Source organism: Colius striatus, chromosome 1, assembly GCF_028858725.1.
Source record: "Colius striatus isolate bColStr4 chromosome 1, bColStr4.1.hap1, whole genome shotgun sequence".
Classification (NCBI taxonomy): Eukaryota; Metazoa; Chordata; class Aves; order Coliiformes; family Coliidae; genus Colius; species Colius striatus.
Genome location: NC_084759.1, coordinates 159,077,962 through 159,104,589, shown reverse-complemented (window position 1 = coordinate 159,104,589; position 26,628 = coordinate 159,077,962). Strand labels below are relative to the sequence as shown.

The window sequence follows — 26,628 nt, the reverse complement described above, 5'->3', positions numbered from 1 at the left end:
CCAGCAGCGTATCAAAAATTTTTACAGTGTAGAGCAGATTGTACTAAAAAGTGGAGGAGCAATGAATTAAATTATCAACATCTGCCTTAATTTATTGAAGGTGATCATGTGATAGGAAATTTGATAAGTTATGTGGATGAGTTTTTTACAAAATGAGCTAGAAGACAGAATGCTACAGTTAGAATGTTATGGGCACTGCAGTTACACCTTACCCCAGAGTCCTCTGGAAAATTCAGTGTTTTGAATATTGTGGTATGAGACTGGAATCGTGTTATATTTTGTTGTTTGGACAATGACATTGCCTCTTGTTTTCTTTTTAAGTAAAGAAGATCCTTGTTCAAACTGGCTAAATTTCTCCATCATCCCAGTGGGATGACTGTGTTAGAATTTCATTGCCTTGATAGTAGCTGCCATCTAATTTCTGATTTGAAATTTATTCATGGCCACTTCGTATCTACTTGCACTTCTGCTACTATTATCCATAGTATATATAGTTTTTATTTCTCTAGTATTTAGAACTCCTAAAAAGCTCCTAAAAGGACTCCTAGAAAGCAGTCTTATCCTGGCTAAGTATTTTGCTAAGCTGAATAATCCAATATATTGTAGCTTCCTTTCACAAAACACTTTTTTCTGTTCATTTTTGGTTAGTTAGTTTTTTGTTTGATTGGGTTTTTTTCCACATAAAAGTGGAAAGTTTACATTAATCTTTCTTTACCTGAGCTTTCAGCATGGTACTTGGCCTTCTTGCCGGTGCCTTTTACAACTATTTTCCTAGCTTCTGCTAGGAATACTTTGTTTCTTGCATCCTAGAACTACAAACAACATTCACAAGTCTTCATACTGTTTGACTTGGTTGTAATGTAATAAGGTAACTTTTCATGTCTGTCCTTATTTGTGTCAAAGGCTTCCATGTTATTGGAGAGCTTGTAGTTTTTAGTCTCCTTGTGTAGGGTTTTGCTGTTGTCTAGTGTTAGATCGCATGTACCTACCCAAGGTCATCCAGTTCTCACTGTGTGATGTTTCAATGCTTTTCTGCATATATGATATTGCTTAGTAATACGGGAAATTCCATTAGCATGGGTTTATGCTTTAAGGTTAATGAAGGAAAGTTTGAAAGCTTTGATCAAAGACTCATTCTTTAGCAACTCCGTTAGTACCTTTCTTCTGATGTGATAGCTTTACATTCAGCATAACCCACAGTGACCTCTGCCATCTACATTACTTGTTTCCTTTCCCAAGCACAAATCTGGGCTGGGCAATGAGTGGATTGAGGCCAGCCCTGTGGAGAAGGACTATGGGAGTCTTGGTGGATGAAAATCTGACTATTAATAAGACTCTGCTTTCATGAGACCCATCCTGCAGTACTGTGTGCAGCTCTGGGGCCCCAACATAAGAAGGACATAGACTTGTTGGAGCAAGTCCAGAGGAGGATTGTGAAAGTGATCAGAAGGCTGGAGCACCTCTGCCATGAAGACAAGCTGAGAGAGTTGGGATTGTTCAGCCTGGAGAAGGGAAGGCTTCAGGAAGACTTTACTACAGCCTTCCATTACATAAGAGGAGGCCAACAAGAAAGCCAGAGAGAACTTTGTAAAAAGGCACATAGTAATAGGACAAAGGGCAATGGCTCCAAACTGAAAGAGTAGATGAGATATAGAGAAGTTGTTCTTCACTGTGAGGGTGATGAAACACTGGAACAGGTTGCCCAGAGAAGTTGTAGATGCCTCATCCCTGGAGGTGTTCAGGGCCAGGTTGGATGGGGCTTCTTGCAACCTAATCCAGTAGAAGCTGTCCCTGCCCATGGCAGTGGGGTTGGAACTATGTAATGTTTAAAGTATTTTCCAGCTCGAACCATTCTATTATCTTAACTGATATGGCACAGTATCAAAAGTCCATACTCCATATGGCACAGTGTAAAAAGTCCATATAAACTCCCTGTATTTCCTTTATTTAGAAAAAATATCTGTCTCGTCAAAGGAAGGTGTCTAGTGAGTGTGGCACAGTCTAACTCTGCTGAACCCATGTGATATCTTCTTTGTTGACCATCTGTTTGCTTATCTGTCTTTGAATTTTGCAAGAAAGAATAATTATTCTCTCTGACATGCTGGCTTTTGATCAGATTCATAGGCCTGACATATTCCCACTTGCTTTTTTCTCCTTGTAAATAGAGGCACTGTGTTGGCTTTTTTTCCACTTTTGAGTTCATAGATTTATTAAAAATCCTTTCTGATGAATCTTTGATCTCCTGTGCCCATTCTTTCAGAACACTGGATTAAGGTGATCCAGACACTGCTCTCTTAGTATATTTTCAGCTCCTGATACCTGCTTCTAGCTAAGTCATTTGTCCTGTATTTTAGTGAGCTAGTGCAAGGTTATTTTTTACTTTTGGATAAGTAGCAAAGCTATACTCACAGGATTACAGAATGGTTGAGAACATATGGTCCAAGCTTCATGCTCAAACAGGGACAATTAGAGCTAGTTGCTCAGGACCATGCCTAGATGGCTTTTGAGTATTTCCAAGGTGGGAGACTCTAAAGCCTCTCTGGGTAACCTGTGCCAGTGCTTGGTCACTCTCTTTCCTGATGGTCAGAGGGAACCTCCTGTATTTCAGTTTGTGCCCATTGCTACTAGTTCTGTGTCTGGGCACTGCTGAGAAGAGCCTGGCTCCATCCTCTATGTATGCTCCCTTTGGATACTTACATACATTGATGGGATTCCCCTGAGCCTTCTCTTCTCCAGTCTGAACCATCCCAGCTCTCTCTGCCTTTCCTCACAGGTGAGATGCTCCTTCCTTCAGGTTCACCTATTGTTCGAACCAACTTCCAGAAAGTCTTCCTGACTCTGTGGTTCTGGTGGAAGAATTGGAGCTGACTTTTGTTGGTTTTGATTTCAATGCTGTGTTTGCAGAAGTTAATCCATGCAAGACTTTTCACCAGATTGCCCAATAGAAAAGTGATTTCAACACCCACAATGTCAAACTGCCACTACCTTACATTTTAAGGGCTTTATCATACACAGTGTTTGAAATATAAAGCTTTGCATGTAGAATTGTGTGAAATATAGTAGTGAATTAATTTCACTGCCTTAAACTTCCCTCTCCATTTACTTTTTTAAAAATTATTATTAAAAAAAGCTTTCCTCACTTGAGACATTGTTTTAATTAACTGATGAGTCTTGTGCCATTCCTACAACCAGTTCTGTCCATGATATTTATTTAATGTTGCTATTCACTAGCTATTTCACTACTAATTGAAAGAAATTTTAAAGAATAGCCCTACTAAAGGCTGCCTCAGTATCATGATGGTAGTGTCACAGTTCAGTCTAACCTTTTAGTTTGGATCTAGAGGATCTGATCATTAGTATGACTCCAGACTTTTAAGTCTGGGATTCATTGTTTGTCCTGTTAGAAATCCGAGATTGCAAACTATGATATAAATTGTGTATGTGATCTTTCTCAACTTCAAATTTTATTTTGTGCAAATGGGAGAAATTAACAAAACAACTCTGCATCAAATCTCAGAATCCATACTAGTTTGTTCTTAAAAAGAAAACAAGCTGGGGATGAATGCAAAGAGAGTCCAAAATCTCATGTCCAAACTCAAAAGTTTATGTCTGTGTAAAATATTCAACATAGCTCTACTGAACTTAGAATTGATACACACGAACTCAGAACAGATACTTGGAATGTGTTAGCAGGTGCTGTCATTTCCCAGACAGCTCTTGCTCAAGCAGTCATCTTCCTGTCATTGCGGGGAAATATGCACAGAAATGGAATTACACTTTCCAGAGGCTGGAGACACATGGTCTGCATCACAGAATCACAGAATCTTAAGGGTTGGAAGGGACCTTACAAGATCATCTAGTCCAACCCCTGTGCCAGAGCAGCACCATGCTTGTCTTCTTGCTGTAGTGGAAGAACCTGATGTGAAACATAAGTCCTGAAAACGGTAGAGAAGTGCTTTACAAGGAGCATGCCATCTTAAGAGAGAAAGGAAGCACCAGAGCTCATCAGAGTTGGCAACTGCTTGGCACTGGGTCTGGCCTATATGGGGAGGAGGTGGGAATGGTGGAGTACGTTTAGGAGGGAAATGAGACAAAAGTGCTTGGGAAATATTGCACAACATCATAATGCGTTCAAATGCCAGGTTTGGAAAGACAACTCTTACTGCTTATTTAGGCAACAAGCTGTCATGGTTTAGCAAGGAGCAGCTTTTGCTTGGTAACAGTGAGAGGGGATTGCAGTGGAGACCCGGTAAAGAGTTTTTGGATTCTGCCCCGGCTCCTGGGTTCAGACCCACCTCCGGCCTGGCTGGGCCAATCTGGTGCCTCTGCGATCACGATTTGGGGATGGGAATTTGAAGTGCTTGCGGGAGGTGTAAGAGTGATACAAGATGGAGGCGACCACACAGACCCCACAGTCAGAGAAGGAGGAAGGAAGGAAGAGCACCAGACCAGAGACCCCTCTGCAAGCCATGGTGAGAACACGGGCTGTACCCCTGCAACCCATGCAAGGCCATGGCAGGACTGAGAGCCACCAGCAGCTCCGTGTGAGTGCGCCCAGACTGGTGAGAAACTGTGTGAGGAGGCAGCCAAGGCACAGGCCATGCTGGAGAGCCTGCACACTGCAGAGCAGCCCCACACAAGAGGCAAAGAGGAGCTGCAGCCTTTGGGATAAATGTGCATTGGAGCAGCCCGTGCAGGTCTGCCATGTGTGTGAGGTACCCCACAGACTTGCAGGGAGGACTAGTGCAGAGCCCACCTGCCCTGAGGAGAAACAAACAGTAGAAGCTATCAGGAAAAGACTGACTGAAACTCCCATTCCCTGCTCCCTTGGGCCGTTCAGAGGGGAAGGAGGTAAAAATACCAGGATCAGGACTCTGAGCCCTGGAAGAGAGGAGGGGTGGGGAGAAGGTGGTCTTAAAGGGCTGGTCGAACTCTTCATGGTTGTACCACTGTTTTATTTCAGTTATGTTTTGGGGTTTTATGGTTTTGCTTTAGTTGGTGGTGTATTAAATTATTCTCTGTTTTCTTCCCCAAGCCAAGTACCCTGCTCTGTTTTGTCCTGGACCTTAAGCAGCAATAAAGCTCTACCTGCCCTTTGGCAATCCTCAGGTCTTTGGTACTTGAGGCTAATCGTGGTCTTTTGTTCCCTGATGGGCCTAAACCACACAAGCCAAGATGCTGCTTGGTGCTGAGGGGCACAGAGAGGTCTCAATGTACTGTTCTGATACAGATTTCTTTAACTTGAGAGGTTCCAACAAGAGGCACCACCATTTCCCAGAATAATACAAATACATTCAGAACAGCTTTTAGCTGATGTCTTCTGTGCTTGCCCACAATAGCAAAATATGTCCAAAATATGCTATTTTTTTCTTAGAATACTGGTTCATCAGTAAAGGGAGATGTTCAAATCCTCATCTGAACTCTTCTAAACCAAATGGAGCTCTTGTCATAACACTGTGATGTTTGTTTTCACAAAAGCTTTCTGTACCTAAATTGAGCTGTTTTAATTTTTTTTTTGTTTAAAAAATTGAAACAAAAACAGAATAAAGCTCCAGGAAGCATAACCTCAGAAACTTTTTGTTGTGCTCAAATTTAAAATCATGTTACTCCAAAAACTTGAAGACTTTAGGGCTTGCAATGTGATTTTTCTCAAGCATCAGGCTTATAAATATTGTATTTTTAAAAATATCTCCAATGTTATAAATTATGACAAAGAGGAAGCTAAAAAGGACATTCGTACAACTAGTGTCAGTAGTATGTGGTACTGTCGGTGGTAGTGTCAGTTAATGGTCTCTCAACGGGATTTTTCTCACCAAATATTGTGTGGACTAAAGATATACTACTCTCATTTTATACATATGCATGAAATAAAGTCAGTTTTAAATCCACAGATGTGTCAAAACCACAGTTGACTTGCCATTCTGATGAGCTTGCTGTGAAGCTGTGTTGTGTCTGCCTGAAGTATGGGCTGTTGTCAGAGACATGTTCAGGCATCACTCCTCTTTTCCATCTTATTCCCACCCTCTTCCTTACATTGCCACCTGGATTTGTGGGTGACTCCGTGAGCTGACTCAAGAGACTAATTAGACTATAAGGTAACCTGACAAAGAAAGCAAAAAAACACCCTGGATTTTATTTTTTTTTTACAATCAGATCAGTTTCTTGTTCCATCTCACCATTTCTTCGTCTAAATATTATCATTAGTGTTATAAAATGGTACTGCAGCTTTCATCTGCACCTGCTGGCAATAGCAGATTAAATTGACCATGTAAGTTCAGCCTGGGGTAAGATCTCTGCTGCAAATTGCTGTGTAGAGGCACCTGGAGTAGTGACGAATGGACTATTTTGGATATCTAGCTTCTCAGCAGTGTGCTAAGAGGAAGGAGAGCACAGGCTGTTGTCCTTTTTGTCACGTTACTGGGTGGCAGGTGATACCAATGAGAAATTGAAAGAAACTGCAAGCTTCAAACTGTATAAAGAACAGTTAGGCAGTTGTGAAGGCCAAATAAACTCATCAGACCTTTTTAGATAACAGTAATGTGGTATCTCAGCAGCTAGAGATATTGTCTGTATGGTGTGTAAACTCGTGTTGTCTTTATAAATTTTAGTAGAATATTTGAAGATGAAAGTACACGATGATCTGTAATGAATTTTTAGGTCTGTTTATCCACATTTTTTAAAATACTCCTCTGTATTAATTATTCTGGGGTCATGTTTACCGGAGGGTTAACACTGTGGTGCTGCTCTCACAACTTCAAGTCATTAATCACCTTCCTTGAGACACTTGAATAAAAAAAAATCACTGTACATTTAACCTTTGTGATGGGACTGTCTCTTTTGTTTCTTGGATACTTTTTACTTCAGTAAAGATGTTTGCTTACTGTGTTTTGTCATTAAGAGTTGGAATAAATGTGATTTATAATGGGTAAACAAGTTACTTCTTTGGAGCTCATATTTTAAAGTGGTTTCCAAGCCATTTCAGAAATAAGCCATTAGTTTACCAGTCAGATGCATTAATTTCATGAATTTAGTTTTGAGTGTAAGTGAAGGATAAAATCATGGAGTTGTTAATAACTGGTATAAACCAAACCAATTTTCCTGTACCAACCTAGTTTGATGACCTGTATGATCAGTTGACTTCACACCCAAAGCTCCAGGTACAGAGTCTGCCTGACCTGTTACCTTGTCCTCCAGGGAAAGTAACAGTTACCACTCACAGTTTTTCAGGTATTTTTCATATCTGCCCCTGTCAGAAAGGTCCTGCTTGGCTTTTCATCTGTATTCACTCAGCCCCTTTTGTACAGGTAAAAACAATCCAGAGCTCTCAGTGAGTTTCAGGACTTTGTCTAGTACATAATGTTTCTTTGTAAGGCTTTTCCAGGATGGCAATAATGTGCAACCATATGCTGAAAATGCAAAGGGAAGAGCTCTCCTGTGTCACAGATCCAGTGATACAGAACTATACACTGGCTATAAAACTTTCCTAGCTCTTCAGGACATGTGGGTGCCTGCAGAATTATATATATATTGTGCATTAGAAAATATTCAGGGATAGTAATAGATTAATGACTTCAAAGTAGTTCTTGGAGCCTGCTTCTAAATCAGGTGACACCGTAGTGCTGGAGAAACCAAGGTCTAGGCTCCTGTGGCGGTGCAAGTAGAGTAGGAAATTTAAATGACTCTTTCACTGCCTTGAAGTCATTGTCTAATATTAGCCCTGTCAGTGCCTGGCTCTTTGTCAGTCGCAGCACAGGAGGAGGTGGCTACCAGCCAGGAGAATAGGACCAAGGCTTTTAAATACTGTTGCTTGGAAAGTCTTATTAATGGCTGCATATAAGATCGATGTGCAATAATTCTTTCAAGCAGTATCTTTTTAAAAGCCTTTAGCAATCTGTCATCCTGATTTCCCTCCCCCCAGTTAGAAAGCCACATTAGTCAGGAGAAATCGCACAGTCCTGGGAAGTTTCAAACTGCATCCACTGATGCTGTCAGGAAAATGCTACTGTGCGGGGGCACAGGTGCAATTACACTGACAGCTGCTTCTCATCCTCGGCTCGGGTCATCCTGGAGGGACAAGCAGAAAGAAACGGGGAGGTGGGCGACATTCTGTCAGGTGCATGGGAGCAGTACCAAAGAGAAAAATGGAATACCCTCTTCCAGGAGACAAAGATTGCGCTGTCTGTGAGTGTTAGCCCAACTTCTTCAAATCTGTGTTTTGAGAGAGGGGGGTAGATTTCAATACTGTTTTTATTGTTCTGAGTTTCATCACCTGTTCAGCAAATTTAGCCTTTGCTGTCACTGTGGTAGAAATGTTTAATCTTTCTTTTCTTTTCTTTTCCTGTCTTAACTGATAATTCATTACTTTTAGTTACTTTGGAAGTGGTTTAACCTCCCACAGTGGTTTTGGCATATTGGAAAACTCAGCTTTGTAAAAATGTGTCCATATTTTAAGAAGAGATCTTTAAACCTCTTACTATGTGCAATGGCATTAAACACTACTTTTAAGGTTAATCTGCTCCATCAGTTACAGTTGGAAACTAGAGGAGCAGAGATTTACTAGGTAGTAAATCATATTATTGCAGAGAACATTGGGTGTGGGAAGCCCATCTCTAATGGAGAAACCCTGAGTCATTTACTTCATGATGCATCAGCAAAAATAATTTGGGTGTGGCTTGGATTTTCAGCTGCTATTGTAACAAGGGTATGAAAGCTAACAGTGTCTTAACCTGATTTGTGATTGCAAAGGTTTTTCTCAGAATATGCACAAAATGCTTCACTTATTAAAGTGGAATATCTGTGCTTGCAGGCTGCACTAGATGTAAGAATTTGAGTAGATAGCTACCAAAAGTAAGCTTTTTTCCAAAGCTAGGGAATTCTCTGTTTATAACAGCCTTTCCACCACATTGCAGTAGGTGATGTTGTATATATTTGATTATCTTTTAAAGTTTGGCTCAATGTTGATTTTTTTTTTCCTATTTATTTCTTTATTTTTACTGTAGGCTTAGAGTTACAAAAATGATATTTAGTCTTCAGTTTAGGAGATATTTTTTTTCCAACCAATTCAGGGCTATATGGCAAATGGCATTAAAATAAGCACTGGGAACAGGTTAAAGGACAAACCTAATTTAGTGGACTATTCCTTTATCCTGCATAATATATTCTGGGTTTTGAATGAGACTCAACTCCTTTCAACGTTAAAAAAGGAGGGTGATTATTAAACATAAATATATGAGTGAAATAATTTTTAGCAACATGGATCTAAAAATATCGTCAGAGAACTATGAATGAAGAGGAAAGGATTTTCTTTCTTGATTCTGGAAATGGGAGTTTATATAACTCTATGCTATACTATAAATGTCTAGTTAAAATTGAATGGCTTTGCAATATGACTGACTAGTGAATTCGAAGTCATAGAAAGATAAGTGGATTTTTATTGTCAATCTCTGCTGAGTCCCCAGAAAACCCTAATTTTTAGAATTTTCAAAAATTATATTCCTGCTCAGTACGTATTTCCTACTACCTTGCTTTACTTGTTAATAAGTTTTTCCATGTATAATCTATAAAGTACACCAAAGAGTAATGGTATTTTGTCTTCTGTATGTTATGGAACTATTTTCCATTTCCAGCACACATTCTGGACCAGCAGCACAATTAAAAAATGCTCTGGCTGTAAATGTAATGCCTGTCTCTTGTATCTAGGTAGTTTCAGTAAGTGACTTAGAAGAAAAAGCAGCAGCTTAAAAGAAACTTCAGAAATAAATACAGCATATTGCTGAAAAATCCTGTCTTATCCTCACTTACTTTAGATAATGTTTCCCATCAGTACCTGGTCATATGATGGTAACATAACAATAAGATGAATTATTAATATTTTTTGCTTCTCTACCTTGTACATTATTCATTACCATGTCATTCTACCAGAGACAGCTAGAAATAAATAAACAAATCTGACTATCAAACATGAGTAATACAGATTATTCTAGTTATTATCTAAGTTGAGAGTGGTGGAAAGTAAAGATTAAATAACACATGGAAATAGATTCTTCTAGAATAATACGGTGTGGTGTTAATAGGAAAATGCCATGTTAGATTTTAAATTTCCTTTCCATGCTGTCCACAGAAACAACTTTGCTGGTCCTTTACCTCACATTCTAAGAAAAATTTTCTCTCAAGTCTTAACTTTTTTTTTTCATTATAACCTGTTACTACTTGAAAGGAAAGACTTTCTGATATGTCCTGAATTTGTCAAGCTAGAAGTGTAGTATCTATAATAGATGCAGAAATGTAAAGACAGTTGCTCCTTTTTTTTTTTTCTCTTTTTTTAATGTCAGGCCGTTGAAAGAAAGTACTGTGTATATTTTGAGCAAAGAAAATTAAAATGAAAAAAGGCAGATAATTCCTATTAATCCCAACCAAGAGGCAGATTTTTAAAAATATTATCATGACATTTGCAGGTGAAAAGAGCTGAGCTGGCAATGCTAATGAACGACAGGATGGATTGAAACCAAGGAACTTTTCTCACACTTAGAAGTGCATGTTCAGGAATATGTGCTTGTCTGCGATGTTTTTTATGGGAAAGAAGGCATTTAGGAGTGAGATGTTTGGGTAAGGATGTAAGCCAGAAATTCAGAGCTATAATTTGTGGGACATCAAACACATTATGAGATTTAATTATTGTTTTCAAAGCTTCATGAAGATGAAAAAATTTTTGAATGCATTAAGTATAATACTTCTGTCTCTTGTAATGAAGTAAGCAACAGCTAGAACAGTATATTTTAATGGTATCATATTGCAATTCTGTAGTTGCAGAATTCCTAATATTCTGGTTCTTTGGTAATATTTGAACTTCTGGATGAATGTTCACATGCATAAAATCCAATGTCTGAAGATGCCTTTACTGGATTTTCTAGATGATACTGACATATGTAATGGGAGAAATTTGCAGGAGGTGGAGGCATCCTCAGTGAGTTACACAGACCACACAGCTTTACAAGTGACAAGCTTCTCAGTGTCATTTAAAGTTGGGCAGTATCTAGGACAGGGAATGTGGTGTGGTTTTCTGTTAGCATAGGCTAGTGTATTCATGTCATCAGTGGTATTGCAATAGAAGTGTAATCTTCAAATTTTCTGAGCAAAATGTAAAGCTGCTTGTGCTACGTGAGAGACCTCTATCTTAATTTTATACCAATTTTTACCACTTCTTTACCTACTTCTTGTTCAGTGCTTTCTTTACCCACATCTTACATGCTGTTAATGGGTTCAGAATGGGAAATTATGGTGATTTTACTTATAGTATAAGGGATTTTAGTCATGACAGAGTTATTGGTCATTTAACTTAATAAAAAATGAGGTTTTCCAACGTGCAATTAAATTCAACTAATAAACATTTAGAAGAGAATGTGGAAGAGAGAGAATGTATGGTGAGATAAAACTGAGGAGCACATATGAGAAGTGTGGGGAGTGAGAGAAATTAGGGCTACAAAGATGATCAGGAGACTGGAACATCTCTCTGATGAGGAAAGGCTGTGAGACCTGGGGCTGTTTAGCCTGGGGAAGAGAAGACACAGTGGATCTGAAGAGCAGGTGTCAAGAGGATGGGGTGAGTCTTTTTTTGTGTAGCGCTCAGTGACACGCACAAGCTGCAACACAGGAAGTTCCACTTGAGTATGAGGAGAAACTTCTTTCCTGTGAGGGTGGGAGAGCCCTGGCACAGGCTGCCCGAGGAGGTTGTGAAGTCTCCTTCTCTGGAGATTTTCAAACCTGCCTGGGCATGTTCCTAGGCAACTTGATCAAGGGGAACCTAATTTAGCAGGGCTTTGGACTGGATGCTCTCAAGAGGTAGCTTCCAACCCCTACCATTCTGTGATTCTATGAAATGTGTTAGAGGATTGTTGTATTCCACATCCTTTCTGAGAAACTGAAAGAGAAAACTCTTTATCTACTTGAAGGAATATGTAATAAACATTCAAGTTAAATTTTAATCAATTATAATTTGCTAACTCAAGAAGCAGAAAACTGATTTCTAGTTCCAAGCAGTGATAAAAATTGCAAATTTACCCATAATGAGATGGTGTAAGAGCCTTCAAAAATTTAATCAGAAGAAATTTGTGTAAAACCTAATAAGGTGCCTGTATTCCCCCTTGGATTATAGAAACAAATAAAATTATTCACTCTAGTTAGGAGACTAAAGTTTTATTAACATTTTGGAGAGATGGTGGCTTTTTTACTATTTCTGTAGAGTAGAAAGTATATGAATTGCAGTTACATGGAAGATTTTGATGTTGTCAAGTACCCAGTAAGAGGGGAGAATTAAACATTCTTACATTTGTGCAATATTTCCCTTACTAAATGTGTAGTATTCAGGAAATTAGCTAATTCTCTCTGACTCAGTGGATGGAGTCTCTGTGTATCTGTCTCTTGCTCTCTGGATTCCTCTATCCATTTTTGTGAGGAACTGGAGCCACTCTAAACAGCATTAAACCAGTTTCCTTGATCAACTTTTAGAAAATTCTCTCATCATGGACCCCAGTGCAAGGTGCACCCTGAGATACTAGTGGAAAAACTCCTTGGTATATTTGGGTTATTTTGCCAACTGTCTGTATATAGGTGAGTACCAATGAATTACAAGAACAGTCACGTGTCAAACCATATCTAGCCCTGCTTTTGGCAAGTATGGTCAAGACGATGGACAGGTCTGCTAAAGATCCTAGATGTGATTCTTTTGGAGTCCTACCTGGAGCAAACATCAAAACAACATCAAAACCTATGATTTTTAATAAAATATTATCTGTTCACTCACTGTTTTGTCATGTTTCTACATCTCAACAGGGAAACTTCTGTCTAGTTCTGACTGAAACCTCCAGGCTGCCCTAAAGCCTCTCGTGTAGCCCAGATGTGCTGGCACTGTGCAGCCTGGCTCTGCACGAAAACTGTGTTAAAAAGATGTTAATCATGTTAAAAAGATGTTAACTATTCCTATTCTGAGTTTTGTCCTGAAAGTATTAAGCGAATTTAACATTCTCTTAAACAAGAGAAGTATCCTGATCTATTATGTTTGCTTTTCCATTTTAATTAATTCTGATAAAGTGGTCCACTTAGAAACATATTTTCTTTCCTACCAGTCCACAACAGTACATTGTTTAATTAGAGTTAGATGCATTTGAAAAAGTACTCAACCATGCAGGAAGAGTACTTGGAAAAGTAGGATTGGGTTGTCACACCAGAAAAATTCCCACAAGGAAATGAGTCATTAACCTATCGTAGTATTTTGCACAGTCATTGTGATTGTGAGCGAAGAGGATGGTCTGTACCTGCAAGTTGGTATGAATGTTTGAGTTTCAGGTAATGACTGGACACTGAATCTCTTGTAGCTCACATAAAACATGCAAAAGTATGAATTTGCACGCTTTAAATAGGTAAGAGTGATCAAAATAGCACTTTGGTGCTGGGGTTAAAAAATTCCCTAGAGGTAGCAAGTTAACTTGTTTAGCTAGTATGAATTATTACTCCCAAGTTTTATTGTATGGAAAGCAGTCCTTTGAAATTTGTCCATGTTGGTAGGTGACCATAGAAGATGGGCCACTTTTGCAACTTGCACTAGCAAGTTAATGTCACAATTTGAAGTAAATGTTCCATTGGTGGTTGTTTTTGCAGACTTTCACAACTGGACATTATTTACTGTAAAGTTTTTCCTTTCTATTTACAATATCTTTATTATCTTTTTGATAGCATGTTACAGTTCTTTGAGTGGTTTATCTTCTTCCTGTGCAGTTTGTTAGTGTTCACACACTGGTGTGGGATGTTAATAAATTTTTTCAGAGGTCAAAATGAATCCCTAACTAGGCTATTTAAGACCGATTGATGAGAGGTTTTCTTAAAGATGGAGTCTCTTAATATCACAGAATCACAGAATCTCAAGGGCTGGAAGGGACCTTGAAAGATCATCTAGTCCAACCCCACTGCCAGAGCAGGACCTCCTAGGTAATGTCACACAGGAACTCAACCAGGTGGGTTTTGAATGTCTCCAGAGAAGGAGACTCCACAACCCATCTGGGCAGCCTATTCCAGCGCTCTGTCACCCTCACAATGAGGAAGTTCTTCCTTGTATTTCTTTGGAACCTCTTATTTTCCAGCTTGTACCTGTTGCCCCTTGTCTTAACATTGTACATCACTGAGAACAGCCTGGCTTCATCCTCCTGACACTCACACTTTACATATCTGTAAACATTAATGAAGTCACTGCTCAGTCTCCTCCAAGCTAAAGGGCCCCAGCTCCCTCAGCTTTTCATTATAAGGGAGATGCTCCACTCCATCATCTTTGTGACGCTGCACTGAACTCTCTCCAGCAGCTACCTATCCTATATGTCCTGAGTAGAACTGGAGTTAACCTAAATATCCTTTCTATTAAATCTATCCTAGATATTGCTGTGTATGGGGTTGTGAGCAGAAAAATAAGAGTCAGGTAAATCTAGATATCTGATGCAGATAACAGCAAGAAATGTCAGAAATCTGTATAGATAAGTATCTAAGCATGTAAAAAAACACTGATTATCAGAATTCCCTACTTTCTCCAAGAAGTTTTATTAAGGACTTCTTGTAAATTAGTAGTTTTGCCAGCAGCTTAAAAAAGTCAGGTTTGGGTTTGGAATTTTTTTGTGGTTTTGTAGGGTATTTTAAAATAAATGTGATTCTCCTTTGCCAGAAGTGCTAGTACTATCCTTGGAGAGAGCAGAAGCTTTTTTCTAATTTGCTTTTCCATTTCTGTAAAACCCATGTAGATACCTAATCAGGTTACACTGAGACATAATTAATTGGAGTTTGAGAATTGCTCTAGATTTTGGGATTTCTTTTTTTCAGCAGAAGGGATTCAAAGGATAATCTGTTAAATTTTTCTAAACTTTAGCAAAAATGTCAGTAAGTGTTCCAGAATCACACAATAATATTTTAAAATACATTACCAGGTACACAATTTATTTCTTTAAAATATATAACCTAAAGAACTCTATCAGATAACCTAGGAAAAACAGTGCTGTGGGAAAAGGTGGTTGATTGCATGCTTATTTCTCATCACATTGTTTTGTATGTTGACTGTCTTGCGGCCTCTTTAAACATGGTCAGGATAAAACTTAGGGGAAATATTTAAAGCAAAATTTTGGCTTCCATGCAATTAACTGTGTTGGGGTTTTTTTTCCTGTTGTTTAGAATGGCAGTATGGTTTGAGCTGGAAGGGACCTTTAAAGATGAACTGGTTCCAACCCCACTGCCATGGGCAGGACATCTTCCACTAGACCAGGTTGCTCAAAGTCCCATCCAACATGGCCTTGAACACTCTAGGATGAGACATCCACAGCTTCTTTGGGCAACCTGTTCCAATGCTTGATCACCCTCACTGTAAAAAAATTTCTTCCTTCTATCTAATTTAAATCTACCCTCTTTTAGTTTAAAGCTGCTACCCCTTGTCCTGTCACTACAGGTCTTGGTAAATAGTCTCTCTCCATCTTTCTTATAAGCCCTCTTTAATTATTGAAATTCTTCCTGGAGCCTTATTTTCTCTGGGCTGAACAACCCCAAACACTCATAGCCTTTCCTCACAGAAGAAGTGTTTCAGCCCCTCTGATCATTTTCATGGCCCTTCTCTGGACCCACTCCGAACAGGTCCATGTCTTTCTTGTGCTAGGGACCCCAGAGCTGGATGCAATATTGCAGGCGGGGTCTCAGGAGAGCAAAGGGGAAGAATCACCTCCCTCCACCTACTGGTCACGCTCATTTCAATGCAGCCCAGGGTATGACTGGCTTTTTGGGCTGCAGGCACACATTGCTGGACTAAGTCCATTTTTCATCCACTGCTATCCTGAAGTCCTTCTCTTCTGGTCTACTCTCAGTCCATTTGTTGCTGGTATGTGGTTGCTGTATTTACAGCTGTGTTTTGCAGGAAACAGGAAATCCTTTTTAACATTGTGAGGTTTTAATAATTTTTCTTTTTTAACCTTTCAGAACTCCCCACTCTACCAGTATCTGCAGGATTTGGGACACACAGATTTTGAGGTATGTTCATCTGTGTCACAGAAGGCAGAGCAATGTGCAGCAGCGGAAAGCCTGAAAGAGCGGACTGTGCATGCTGCCCAGAAGGTGAGTGCTCTCCTGTTCCTGTTTATCTTCTAAAAAGAAAACCACATTACTTCACAAATACGCAAAATCAAAGCAGATAAAGATAAATCTCTTACTGCATTAAAAAAAAGTCCAAAACCAAACATCAAGTAAAACCCTCAAACAATAAAAAAAAGACTAGTTGTCTGCAAATGTGTTTGGAAATGCATAGGTTGCCAGTATAGTTTTGAGTGTTTCTTTGCATTTATGTAAGTTAGGGAAGCAAGAGACTTCAATAATGAATCTTTTGAGTGTTGTAAATTATCTTATTTACTGGATATGGTTACATTAGCTTAGCATTACATTCTGGGAATAAAACTTGTAATTTTCTGGAACAGAATATTTATAATTCCCAGCCCTTCTCAGGCATTCAGTTGCTAAATATCACTTACTCTGTGACAAAACATACTAAGAAAGAGGATTTGTGGGAAGTATAAATACAATAACCAATCTCAATGAGATAGTAAAACTCTGCTTAGTTTATGGCAATTTTCTAACTAACAGCTGACAGGGATCATCAGCTGATTATCTCAGACTTTTTAATGTCTCTGGCATTTTAACTAAAGGCTTGTCGATTTTTTTTTTAAAAGCCATTTAACACCTACTATGACCTACACATTTTTTTGTTTTCCTTATTTTTAATAAATTTTACTGTTATTGACAGAATACAGGAAGTGTGACTCAGATGAGGAGCTGTAGCATGGGTAAAGAGATTCCTCTTTTTAGGCAGCTAATGTAGGAACCTCTTTGCAACAAGTATATTGAAAATTCAGTAACTGGTCAGTCTTCTCCTTAGCACTTAGATGGAGCATGCAAAGAATAGTTATTTTCTGCCTACCTCTTTCACCTCCACAGTGGAGAGTTCCATTTTCAGTGGACATGCTCCAACTATGTGCAAAGCCAGAAGGAAAAAGAGGCCTCCACGCAGACTTCTGTGTCCTGGCCACTGCAGGCTGAGGTGGGCAATGCCTCACAGGTAAGGAAGGATCCAAACCAAGCATTCATGGGTTGATGTGTTACCTCTGAAGAATTATCATTTCTTTCTCTTTGTCCTCACCTTCTAAGGTAGCTTTCATCTTTGTGCACCTTAAGTCATCTGATTCTTGCCTGACATGGCTTTTAACCTTCCACTTGGAGCTCAGATTTCCTGTTGTTCATTCTTGCTTTATAACTCTTCAGCCATCTTCAAATGAGGGTTTCACAATCTCCTTTCCTCTTGTTTGGGACCTCTGCTGCTTCCCTGCACGTGGTGTTCAACCCTCCTAATCAACTGGCAATGAACCAAGGGGAATATCTTATTTTTCTGAAACACAGGTGGTATGATATTAGTGGCCGGAGATCTCAAGAAGGTCAGCCTATATGTGTTAGTGGATGGGGGGATCATAGGGCAAATGAGAAGTGCTGATGCTTTTTGTAGGATCTTTTATCAAAAAATGCCATCTTGATGTGTATCTGTTGCTCAGTTCTTAAATGCCCCAAGGAATTAGCCAAGTAATAGTCACAGTTAGGTTTTATTTCAATGTTATCTTTTTTCAATTTTGTACATGTACATTTTTTCCTTCTTTGTTTTAGGTCAGAAGTGGTTTATTTTTTGTGATATCTTTAATCTTTCTCTCTTAGGTGGGGTAGGATTCAGAAGTGTATGAATTGGTGTGGATAATGTGTGTCATTTTTTTCTGATCTAGGGGAAGAATGTGTGGTTTTTGAAATGTTTGCAATAGTATGGTGAACTTGCAAGGAATGAAATGCCTAGTCTTTGAAGTGGAAATTTAGCAGTTGCAGTTTGAAGTTTATTCATCTAGCAGTAATCAGAGAAGTGTTGATGTGTCATATTTTCATATAGTGATATTCATTTCAGATACTCTCTCGATAGAATATATATAAGCTTCCTCACACTCATTAGTCCATTTGCAAAGGCAACAGGATAATGAAACATGAAACATTTTGCTTTGGTCTTCAATCCTGTTGGAGTCTATCTTCACGAATAGCTTGGTCAGAGTTTGTGCTTTCCTGTTGGGCAGGTGCACAGCCTCAATGCCCAGTTTCTCAGATGTATAGTCCTATGAAAGTGTTTCCCTTCTCTCATGCCCCACTTTCTGATCAAAGATGACCATGCATATAAGAAGCAGAGTGTATATCCATTGAGTGGACCAGTAAGTACCACTGTGTGCCCAGCACATGAATTAGACAGAGCCTGTAAAAAATAACCATACTATAATGAGAATCCCAAATTTAGTACTGTTTGGCCTTGTAGAGTTTACAGCTTTTCAAAGACTTCAACAATTATAGAAAAAAAATGATGAAGAGGCTTCAAACAGAACTCTAGTCTCATGTGCTGAGGACTTGTGAGCCCATGAAACAGATTAACTGAGGGGAGAAGTGGTTCTTGTAGTGCCACTGTGCTTCCTTGGCTGGTTTCTCTAATGTAAGATTGTTTATATTAAAGTTACCTTTTCTGGTTTGGTGCAAAAAGACTTTAATTAAACTAATGTTAATTGGAAATTAAAATGACATTGTTTCATTGGCTGACTATGTGCTCATTGCTATGAAGTAATGCATAGACTATCCCTTGTTAACTGTATGACTTTATTTTGCATAATTACTTTTGTGGAAGTGAGTAAAACAGTATGATGCTGTGTTCATGTATATCATTTCCACATACAAAAGTGCTTTGGGGTTAAGAACCTCAAAAGTATTAACATAAACTTGGTTTTAAAGGCCTCAAGTATTCTGTTTTTTCCCCTCCCTTCCCCTCAAGCATTTTACCATTACTTTTGTTGTACTGGGAGCAAATCTTCCAGTATTGTGTTAAACGTAGAAGTAATTTGTCATAGTTTGCCTTACAACTTGAAGGGAGTGGGTGTGTGAAAATGGGCTGTCCATCTCTTGCAAGTACTAGGATGACATTCGCATTGTGTCATCTCTGTCTAGACAAGGATATGTACTTAAAATAAGGAAGAAACCTGTGTGCAATTTCTAGTGATAAAATGTCATAGTTTCTTCCTGCTGCTGCTCCAGTACCAGTTTGGGAATGTTAAAAATTTTGATTTACAATCTGATATCAGAAGGTCTGTTTTGCTGTTCAACTTCTGTGTCACAGTTTGGTAGGGTGTCTCAAAAGGAAAGAATGAGAGAGAGGTAGCTGGCCACACATTTGAAGAAGTAGCCTAGATTGAGGAGGATCTGAGGCTTTGTTGCAACTTTTGTATGACATACAAGCAAGTCATTACACTCCTATCCAATCATTTCCTCATTTTTACATGAGACTGTTATCACTTCTCTCAGCCTTTGCTGACCTAGTCTACTGAAATAATAAAATATGTGGGAAACGTGATTTCTGAGTTCTGAATAGGTACCTACCCACAGTCCTAATATAAAAATATCTTAGTTGAGACTTAGTGTAATGCAAAATATAATCACAGGGAACAGATGATGGGATACCTAGTATGTGTGTATCATTTCCTTTCAGTTCAGAAAAGCAAGTTTACAAAAGTCTTAAACACTGACTTAAAACAGAAAACCCACAGTACTGCTTTATTTTTGGGTTGTGTTTGTTTACTGCTCTTGTATTCAGTCAAGTACAAACCCCATGCAGATAAAACTGTGACATGTAGCAAGATTTTTGACACAGCAAAGATCTAGTTTGGAATCTTCAGGGACTGAAAAAACAAATCTGGAAAAAAAAGTTCATACTTAATGACAGGAAGAGGCATCAGTTGAATTTGAAGCACATATTAAATAGTTCTCTCTGTGTGTGGTTTCAGTAGTTTTTTTTTAATTGGAACATGGTCTTTATGAACATTGAGCTGAAAAGCTGTAAAGGTGCTTCAGTGTTGTGTTCTGAGAGGCTGATGAAATGCCAAACTCCCAACTGAGGGAGTATAGAGGTGTGATTTAGCAAAGCAATTATAAGTACAGCATTCCTGCCTGTACCAATCTCTGGAGAAAGTTACAGCTAAATTTCTGGTGCCGTGGTTACTTAATAGTCAAAAGCACTGTTTGCAAGAGCTCCTAGACCTGTTTTCCGGAATTAAATCCTATTTGGGTAATTCTGCTTGATCTTTAAGGAACTTTGTTCCTGTTTACATTTTTCCTTTCTCAGTGATTTTCCTAGACTGCTTTACACACCTGAATGCCTAAATTGATTATACTGTTACACCTTATCCCATCTTAGATGTGATAATATTTCACCACTATAACAGGGGTGATGCTGGAGGCAGCTACTGAGGACTATGTTGGGGCTAGCCCTCAGTAGCTGTGCAGGTGACCTGATGTGGAAAGACAGAGGGACCAGTCCTTTGCCTCTGTCTAGGGTTCCTACCCACTTAATGCTAGCTTTGGGCAGCTGGAAGGTATTTAGTATGTACCCTTTCAAGTGCACAGAATTGAAAGATGCCAATGTGAATGTATTTTAGATATGTGCTAGTTTGCCGTCTCAGGTTCATCCTGTACAAAACAGAAATATTCCTTAGAATTTTGTGTTAGATGCAAATGTATCTAAAATGTGCATGTTCTATGCTGCTTTTTTTTTTAATGTTAGGAGTTATACATCTTTGTTACACAATTTACAGAGAGTTTGACTGCGTGGTGTTCTGAAGTTGTAAGAATACTCCAGAAGCATTGGTGACATGACCTGACTTGTGTGTTGATGAAAGTTGTTTTACTTGTCAGTAACACTCCCAATGGGAATGCAAACTGTGAGATCCTGTTCCAAGGATCTCAATAATTTAATATGTTACTGTACTGTACTTGGTCACAGCCCAAGACAGTGGGTTGTCTTGTTTTATGTTTTCAAGCACTGACATGCCTGTTGAATGTTTATGTAAGCTCAGATTTTTATTTTTCAACTAAAGCACAGAAAATAAACCAAAAGATTGCTTACGTACCACACTAGTATTGTTTTTTTCTTTCAGTAATTCCACAGTCTAGCTTAGTCAGCTGGTAGCAGTTTAAAATTATCCTTGGTGTGGGTTTAAGAGTCCGTGATAAAAGCCCAAAGACTTATGAAGGCTAAGCGGTTGAAAATGGTAGGGTCCAAGAGACATAAATAGTAAATGGACAACTCTTTCCATACTCTTCTTTCAAAGCAGAAGGAAAAGTGCTTCTGAATAAAATATATCTGCAACTCAAATACAGAGCAAAGACCTTTATTTAGTCTCAGTTTTCTACAAATAATAATCAGAAATTTTGTTTTATTTTGCACCATTTTACAAGAAATCTGGAGGATAATCTAGTGCTTCAGTTTGTGACACCCTTCTTCCAATTTACGTCAGTGCCCTTGAGCAACACCAAAATACAATCACTTGGATTTGCTCCATAGTATTAAGAAGTGTGGATTACTGGGATAGCTCCTCCTAATAAGCCACGATGTCTGTGTATCAGGAAAAGCTAACATTACAAAACCTCTGTTATTGGTTTGTCTCTCCACTGACCTAAAAACACTTTCTTTTGGCATGAGTCTGCATTTCTAACCGTACACAGAAAGATGAGACATATGTAAAGAATAACTTCAGTTAGGTTACCTAAATGGATGCCAGAGTAGTCTTTTTCAAAAACTGTTGAGGCACAAGGGCTTTAGGGTGACAATTTCTGATTTTACTCAAAGCCACTGTGCCCTGGCTTGCTGCAATAAATTTGTATCACTGCCTTTCAGAGGGCTGTCAGGCTGATGACAGGCCTAACCATAAAGCACCAAGTTCCTCTTGCTTGGTTTTACTCTTCCATTTCACACCTTATAGCTGGGGGGAAAAACAAACAAACAAACAATCAAGAGGCAGGGAAAAAACAGGAAAAAAACCAACCCAAAACAAGAAGGTTAAATGGAAGAAGCTGTTTTAATGGAGACAGTCTTTGTACATTAAGCTCTTATAATCTGATTATTTTTTAAAATTTGAAACAGTATGCCACAGATTGTAAGTGCTCCACAGTTAATTTTTTGGCATACACTTCATTTGATTGTATTACATGTCAGCATTCTGAAGATTAAGAGGTACGGCCTCGGAATTCATGAAATATATGTAAGTAAATATTTTGAAAAATACTTCCTGTCAGCCCAGGCTGAGGAAAGGAGATATGCAACATGTATCAAAAAATCCTTTTTTTTCCCTTTTCCTTGAATGGCTGCAGAGTGAAGCAAAATAATGCATCTATTTAATTAAAAGCTTTTATGCATCGTATTTGAGGAAGATAGGGAGTAAAATGTAGAGGAAGTCGCTCTACTTAGTGGCTTTCAAAGTTCTGTTTACAGCTCGGATGAAAGTGTGTATTTGGGTTGCATGGGACAACAAAGTACTTGACATCATGCATCGATTGGGACAGAGAGTTTCTGGGACAGTTCCTCTTCTTACAGTTACTCTTCTCTGCTTGAGCTTCCCTCAAGGTGCAGTGGTCTGCCAAGTAGAAGGTGTTCCTCTCTTGGTCTTTTACTTCAGTCCCTGTCAGCCATTTAACTTCACTGCTTTTAGTATCTTCAAGGAGAGAGAAAGTCTTTCATATCAATGCAATAGCTGCATTGATGTAGTTATTTTTAATAGTATAACATAACAATCCGTTAGGCTCTGTGAATAGGTGGAGTTACTAAAGGCTTTATTTTAATACTCTTGTGTACAGGCAAATTGACGGGAAGCAGATGTTGCCTTAGTGTACTCTGAAGTTAGGCCAGACACAGTAAGCAAAACTTCCTTACAAGTTGCTTGGGTCTGAGTTAACAAGGAAAGCAAATGCAGCAATAAATGAATTGTTATTTTTGGGGTTTTTTTTTTTTTTTTTGCTTTGGCTTTTTTTTTAATTGGAGTAATTTCTGTTCCCTTCAGCAAGGTATCCTGTCAAAACTAGTTGAGTTCTTTAGAAGTTGGTTTCCTTTTCCACAACATAAGAAAAATGATGACATACTTCACCGACTGGTAAGTGACCACTTTTTTTTCCATTTCCTTTCCTAATCCACAAGTCTTCCACTCCTTGGTACCTCATCCTCTCAGCACCATCTTTGGTCTGTATTGTTGGTTTTGGCTCTAAGAATTTTCCTGATTCTTCAGCTAATATTGTTACTGGCTTTCAGAGTTACTGTGCCAAGCAAACGGAGCACACAAGAACAGCAGCAGTGTCAGTACCCAGATTGAAGATGTTAAAAATGTGGAAGAGAAATTAAAATAAAATGTGTGAAGAATTTAAGAAATTCTTGGAAGCTGAAAGGAGTTAACCTACAGTGTGTCTACCCGCTTTGATGGTAGGCAGTGTGGAGACACTGGCTGAGAAAGTCCATATGTTGCAGCCTGGTGCCTTGCAGAGACACCTGAAGACAGAAGGCTCTAGAGCTTCATCTGCATATTGCTTCACCCTCTGTTTAAGCTTGTTAGCTCAGGCATAGCACCACTGCGGTGCAGCTGTACAACTCCTGGACCCATTCTGGCCTATTTTTTTTTCTGCACTGTTGTCCACAGTACTAAGGCACTTCTGTTACAATGACACCTGTGTAGCAGTCTGGCTGTTTCACAGAACCTTAGCATAGGGAGAAGCAAAAACAGTTCTTGGTACTGCCTAAATACTCTCATCTCAGCAATTCAGAAGCAGGTTAGGTGTCTATCTGCCTCACCAGAATTTGTATTCTCCTACTGTGGAGCCTGCAGGAACAGTTAAAACCAGTTTTATTCTGCCTTTATACTTATTCTTTGCAGTGCCACCTGCTACCAGTTCAGTCTCTAGCTTGGGCTTGTCTGATATCTGCTTTAACTTGCACCCAGCTGCTTCAAGTTCCCAATCTGGCTTGCAAATGGCACTTTAGTCAGACTGTTCTAGAATCTAAAAGTTAGAATTTTTATTTCCTTTTTTCTGCTATGACGTAGGGATGTAGCTTAAAAAAAACAAAAAAGATGTTGAGCAGTATGAGAAGTTAGGGGGTTCTATTTCTCAGAGCATTCAGCTGAGTCCAATTGCTATCTTTTTTCCCTTATCTCAAGAGGACAAAATTTCCTCTGAAACCTCTCACTAGTGATTTTTGGTTGTCTTTTTTCTTCCTCCCTCTTCCCCTGTGAATCTAACAGCTTTTTTTAGCCTTATTTTCTTGAGATAGAGACAACCAAAGAATATGGAAAACACCTTTCTTTTGCCTCATGCTACAGTAGGGTACTGAAATCACACAGGATGCGTCAAAGGAGGGCAATTTCCTCTTGCACACGGTCCTGAAATAAATGTTTTCCATTAAAAGTAGAATGCAAGTTATATAGTTATATCAAGTGACATTGATGTATGAAATTAAATTTTTAAGTATCTGTCTTATGGTTTCATAAAGACTCTCATTCTGTCAATAACAAAACTAAACAGAATTTATACTGTAAAATGTCATACTTCTGTTAACAGCTTCTGTTAGAAGGTTTTCAGAAATATTTTCTTTTCCCTCCTGTTATGTAGATGCATGTGTTCAGTGTTTGTTGGGTTTTGTTGTGATATTCTTACCATGTTTGGTGCACTACACAAATTGAAATTTCACGATGCTGCTCTGATGGATGTGTTTGTCTTCAAGAACTGTATATTTGTCTTGAAGAGATATAGTTGTAGGGAAAAATTAGCAAATGCTTATCATGGAAACAAATCCACAAGTAAGTAATTCCCTGAAGTTTGCATGGACTTTAGCAATGTGTGAGGTCTTCAGAGTGCCATATTGGTTCACGTTTGGATCAAGTTCCTTTGGAAAGGTACAGAGTTCCGCAGGAGAATACTTCCCTGCCTTGACTTGAGGCTTGTGTCCAGTGCATTGAGGCTGTTACTAACTGACACTAAGTGTCCACAAGTCACTTTTTGTTGACTCATTTGTGATAGCTCTCTTCCAAATTTTTGGGTTTTAAGGATGTAAATTATGTTATTACATTAAAAAATATAGTGTTTGCTGTTTATTAATAATCTTTTAATAGACACTGTACCTCTCTGATTCTTACGCAAATACATTGGCATCATCTGTGGCATGTTTCCAGGTATTGTTACCGTCTATGTCAGATCACAAAGTCAGTGCAATGCATCCTGCAAGTCTGAACTGTTAGGCAGTGTGTGAGTTTTTAAAGATAAGCAACTCTAATAAAAATGAAGTAGTTACTTATGATGTATATGAAATGTTCCTGTATTCTTTGGGCAGAGATTGTTGTCAGTAGAGTGTTTGGGTGTTTTCCTTTTTCTGGTAACTGTAAGAATTTGCATATTCTTTACTAATGCCTGTTTTTTCTCCTGCTCGTTTGTGGTAAGGATGTTGGATTTCGGTTTGACACGCTCCGTACCATCCTGCAACAGGAAGTTCTGCTGCAGGAGGATGTGGAACTGATTGAGTTCCTTGACCCCAGTATCCTGTCTGCAGGGCAGTGTAAGCAACAGGAAAACAGACAGCTTCCAACGCTACGCTCCCTAGCAACTCCTAATATTTGGTATTGTATAGAGAATTTCTACCACTCTATTCACTGAGAAACAAGAAAAAAATATATTGTGTGTTATTTATATAAAATGCAGTCCTTAAATCTTTGATCCAGAACTTCTGGAGAGACTCCAGTGCAGGGCCACCAAGATGATCAGGGGAATGGAACATCTTTCATACAAGGAAAGGCTGCGGGAACTGGGGCTGTTTAGTCTGGAGAAGAGAAGATTGGGAGGGAATCTCATTAATACTTACAAATATCTAAAGGGTGGGTGTCAGGAGGTTGGGACATTCCTTTTTTCTATGGTAGCTAGCAACAGGACAAGGGGTAATGGGATGAAACCAAAACACAAAAGTTCCATTTAAATATAAGAAAAAACTATTTCACTGTTCAGATGAGGGAGCCCTGGCACAGGCTGCCCAGAGAGGTTGTGGAGTCTCCTTCCTTGGAGGTCTTCAAGACCCGCCTGGGCATGTTCCTATGCGACTTGATCTAGGTGGACCTGCTTCTGCAGGGGGGTTGGACTAGATCATCTCTAAAGGTCCCTTCCAACCCTACCATTCTGTGATTAGTGCTAAAATTTTTGTATAAGCATATTTTTTACCTCAGGTATTTTATTTTAAAGAATGAGTTTCAATCTGAGATAGCTACATGAACATGAATGGATGCTTTGAAAGCCTAATATGTGCGATATGGAAGAACTAACACTGTTGATTAATTCAGGAATTTCCAAATCTATGTACTGGTGATTTTGATAAATGAGTCCTGATTGTGAAAACTGAATTGAACAGTATTTTGCTGTGATCCTCATAAAATATGTTGGGCAGGAGGTGTTCATACAGTTAATTTTTACATGTAGAATATCAGAAGAGCAAATTAAATAATACTTAAATAAAATACATTCAAGTCAGCAGAGGCAGGTGAAATTCACCCTAGAGTACTGCTGAAGGAGGTAGTTCCATCAATGTCTGGCTATCACCTGTATTTGGAAAAGAACAAGAACTGTGGTTGTTCTGACAGTAACTTACTCAGAAATGAACAGGAATCAGTAGATAAAAATATCTCATAACATAACCCAGTGCTTTGT

General features: G+C 38.8%; 1 protein-coding gene across 3 annotated transcripts in view; it reads left to right on the top strand.

Moving 5' to 3' along the window:
• Positions 1 to 26,628, top strand: part of VEZT (vezatin, adherens junctions transmembrane protein) — a 58,609-nt gene that overhangs the window by 2,992 nt on the left and 28,989 nt on the right. For 2 of the 3 annotated variants that reach the window (XM_062015392.1, XM_062015383.1), the window contains exons 2-4: positions 15,994 to 16,128; positions 22,959 to 23,048; positions 25,378 to 25,553. In XM_062015392.1, coding sequence (XP_061871376.1) covers positions 15,994 to 16,128; positions 22,959 to 23,048; positions 25,378 to 25,553 — 401 coding nt within the window. Of the gene's footprint in view, positions 1 to 15,993; positions 16,129 to 17,001; positions 17,123 to 22,958; positions 23,049 to 25,377; positions 25,554 to 26,628 lie in introns of those variants that run through there. The other variant, XM_062015401.1, reaches the window with a different exon arrangement.